This window comes from Vitis riparia, unplaced genomic scaffold, assembly GCF_004353265.1.
Source record: "Vitis riparia cultivar Riparia Gloire de Montpellier isolate 1030 unplaced genomic scaffold, EGFV_Vit.rip_1.0 scaffold600_pilon_pilon, whole genome shotgun sequence".
NCBI classification, from domain to species: domain Eukaryota; kingdom Viridiplantae; phylum Streptophyta; class Magnoliopsida; order Vitales; family Vitaceae; genus Vitis; species Vitis riparia.
The window spans coordinates 146109-148591 of NW_023269708.1; the positions used below are offsets into that span (position 1 = coordinate 146109).

A 2483-nucleotide genomic window follows, 5' to 3' on the forward strand; every position below is an offset into this window, starting at 1 on the left:
TACAATTTGTTTTTTTCTCTCTTATATACATGCTCTGTTTTTCTTCACCCTCTCCTCTGTTTCTGGTAATTTTTTCGAAAGTTGGGTATCATGTTTGGTCTGGTTGTCTTGATCGGAGTGTTTCTGAGAGAGCTCAAATGAAGAGGATGATGGTCATTAGTATATGAACTGTAGCAGCATCTGACCTATCAGACATAGTCATCCACCGGGCTATGTGTCTGCTTCAAAAAGGATCCAACAATCATGATACGGCCTACTGGGCATGCAGCTTTATGCATGATCTTGTTAGAGCATGCAAGGATCATTATGGAAAACAGTGTTGGGGAATCGGTCTGAGACTTGGATTTCAGAGCTGTTTCTTTTTCCCCAAGTTTCAAGAATTTGTCTATTGACCATATAGTTCCAGTTTGTAAAACGACTCTGGCATGGCCGCTCCGACCGTCATTTTCCGTGTTCGTCAAATAGCAGAGAGGTCAGGTCGTCGGTCCGATCAAGTCCGCATTATGGCCGTCTCAAAACCTAAACCAGTCTCTCATATCAGGCAAGTTCACAACGTCGGTCACCGTTGTTTTGGCGAAAGCTACATTCAGGAGATGAATGAAAGAGCACCACAACTTCCAAAAGACCTTGAATGGTATTTTATGGAGCATTTGCGAAGCAATCAGATGAAACAACCCTTAGCTACAGTCCTCAATCTGGCCATGGTTGAAGGTGTAAATAATGAGAAGAAAGAACTTGAAGGTTCTGGTTCAAGTGAATAATAGTGGAGAGTTGTCCAGATGTGGTAGGTGACGCCATCATTGGGTAGAGATACCGGAAAATCTCAGAAACAGTTTTGGACATTGAGATGAAATGGGCGCGCCTATGCATGGCAGTGCATGGCTAGGCATACCTTCACCAACTTTTCCATCCAAAAGCCATTCCATCAAAATTTGAGTACCAGGCCAAACCATTCTCGCCCAGGACGGCGTGACGCCTTCTCTCCGCAGCCACCGCCTTGTGCATCAGCTGATCAATTTTCTGCAGAATTCTGCTATTTTATTTCTGCATGCGTACAGAAAGATCCTCTGAGGCCGAGACTCTCGCTGTCGGCGGCATCGAGACTTTCCTCTTTGAACGCAGCCCCGCCTCCTCCAAACCCTGCGGCGGCGCCATCCCCCTCTGCATGCTCGAAGAGTTCTCCATTCCGCCGGAGCTAGTAGACCGGAGAGCACCCGCAGTCGCAGCCTCAGGCGCAGGCGCAGGTGCAACATCCTGTGACGATGCCGGTGCCACCCCAGACGACTCATCCTTCATTGAGGGTTGTGAAACCAGAATCCCTAAGATCACGACCAAGGCCCAATATTGATGTGAAAGATGGGCTGCACTTGATGAACCCGACAAGAAAAAAAAATTAAAGAGACAAGGCCTCCATTACAGCGCGTTGCCACGTGTCCCACTCCTCTATTCTCTTACACACTTTCAAAATGGATTTCCAAAAAAAACCTCATTCTTATTTGATTTTTTTAATTTTTTTCATTTCTCATTATTTCTTGATCTTAAATAAATCCAATTTTAACAAAGCAATTTTTGCCATTGTCATCAGGGCGTGCCTTTTTCATTTTGCTTATTTCCTATTATTGTTACTATTATTATTTTCATTTTTCTTTTTATTATATTTCATTTATTTCACCTTTTATTATTATTATTATTATTATTATTATTATTTTATCCTTGTTGTTTTTAAAATAATCCATCAAATTCCAGCTTTCAAAGAGTTTTCCAAATTCCATTTTTATCAAATAATTTATTTATTTATTTATTTTCAATTTTCATCTTTAGGAATTTTTTTAGAATCACTCAAAATCTCATTTCCAATCAAATTTGCCGCCAATTTTCTTCAGCATGCAATTTTCATAATTTTCATGTTTTTTTAATGTTTTAAAATAAGCACAAATTCAATTTTGTAATTCTAAGTGATGGAATTTACGAAAAAAATAAACGGGCTTTAGTGAGGGCCCGACATATATGATTTTATGATTGATTGATTGATTGATTGATTTAATTGTCATGCGTGATTGATTTGTTCTACTTTGTGATACGCATATAGTCATCCTATATTGATTTACTAACCCCCTCTTGATAGCGTATATTGGTTCGCCACCCAGGTACGTATTTTCTCACATCATGGTCACTCCTTATACTTGTTTTAATTCTCATAAGTGCATGATCAATTTGAGTATTCATTGACTTTCTCATTGGTTGCCATGTCAGCTTCATTTTATTAGTAGAAACCCGACTTTAGGGACTTAAAGGGGTGCTACGGTCTTTACCGTACCTTCCCGATAAGTAACCTGACCCCCGAACTCGATCCGATTTTTCACAGACCACCTTTTCCAAAACAAGGAGTCACACTTAGGGTTTTTTTTTTCTTATTTTGTTTACCTTTTAAAAATAAAACAAAAATAAGTGGCGACTCCAAGTCATTTTTTTAAACAATAAAA

At 39.6% G+C, this 2483-nt stretch overlaps 1 protein-coding gene across 1 annotated transcript; it reads left to right on the forward strand.

The window, feature by feature from the left end:
• Nucleotides 1-425: 425 nt before the first annotated feature.
• LOC117910101 (pyridoxal phosphate homeostasis protein-like) lies at nt 426-1348 on the forward strand. The gene is made up of 2 exons (XM_034824154.1): nt 426-753; nt 1059-1348. Exons 1-2 carry the CDS (start codon nt 426-428, stop codon nt 1346-1348), a joined length of 618 nt encoding a protein of 205 aa, XP_034680045.1.
• Nucleotides 1349-2483: the final 1135 nt, after the last annotated feature.

Bases quoted from the DNA above. Each gene is read 5' to 3' on its own strand.
- LOC117910101 (XM_034824154.1), top strand. From the start codon at position 426: ATGGCCGCTCCGACCGTCATTTTCCGTGTTCGTCAAATAGCAGAGAGG. The intron at 754-1,058 runs GTGAATAATAGT...GCATGCGTACAG, and splicing joins ACTTGAAGGTTCTGGTTCAA to AAAGATCCTCTGAGGCCGAG.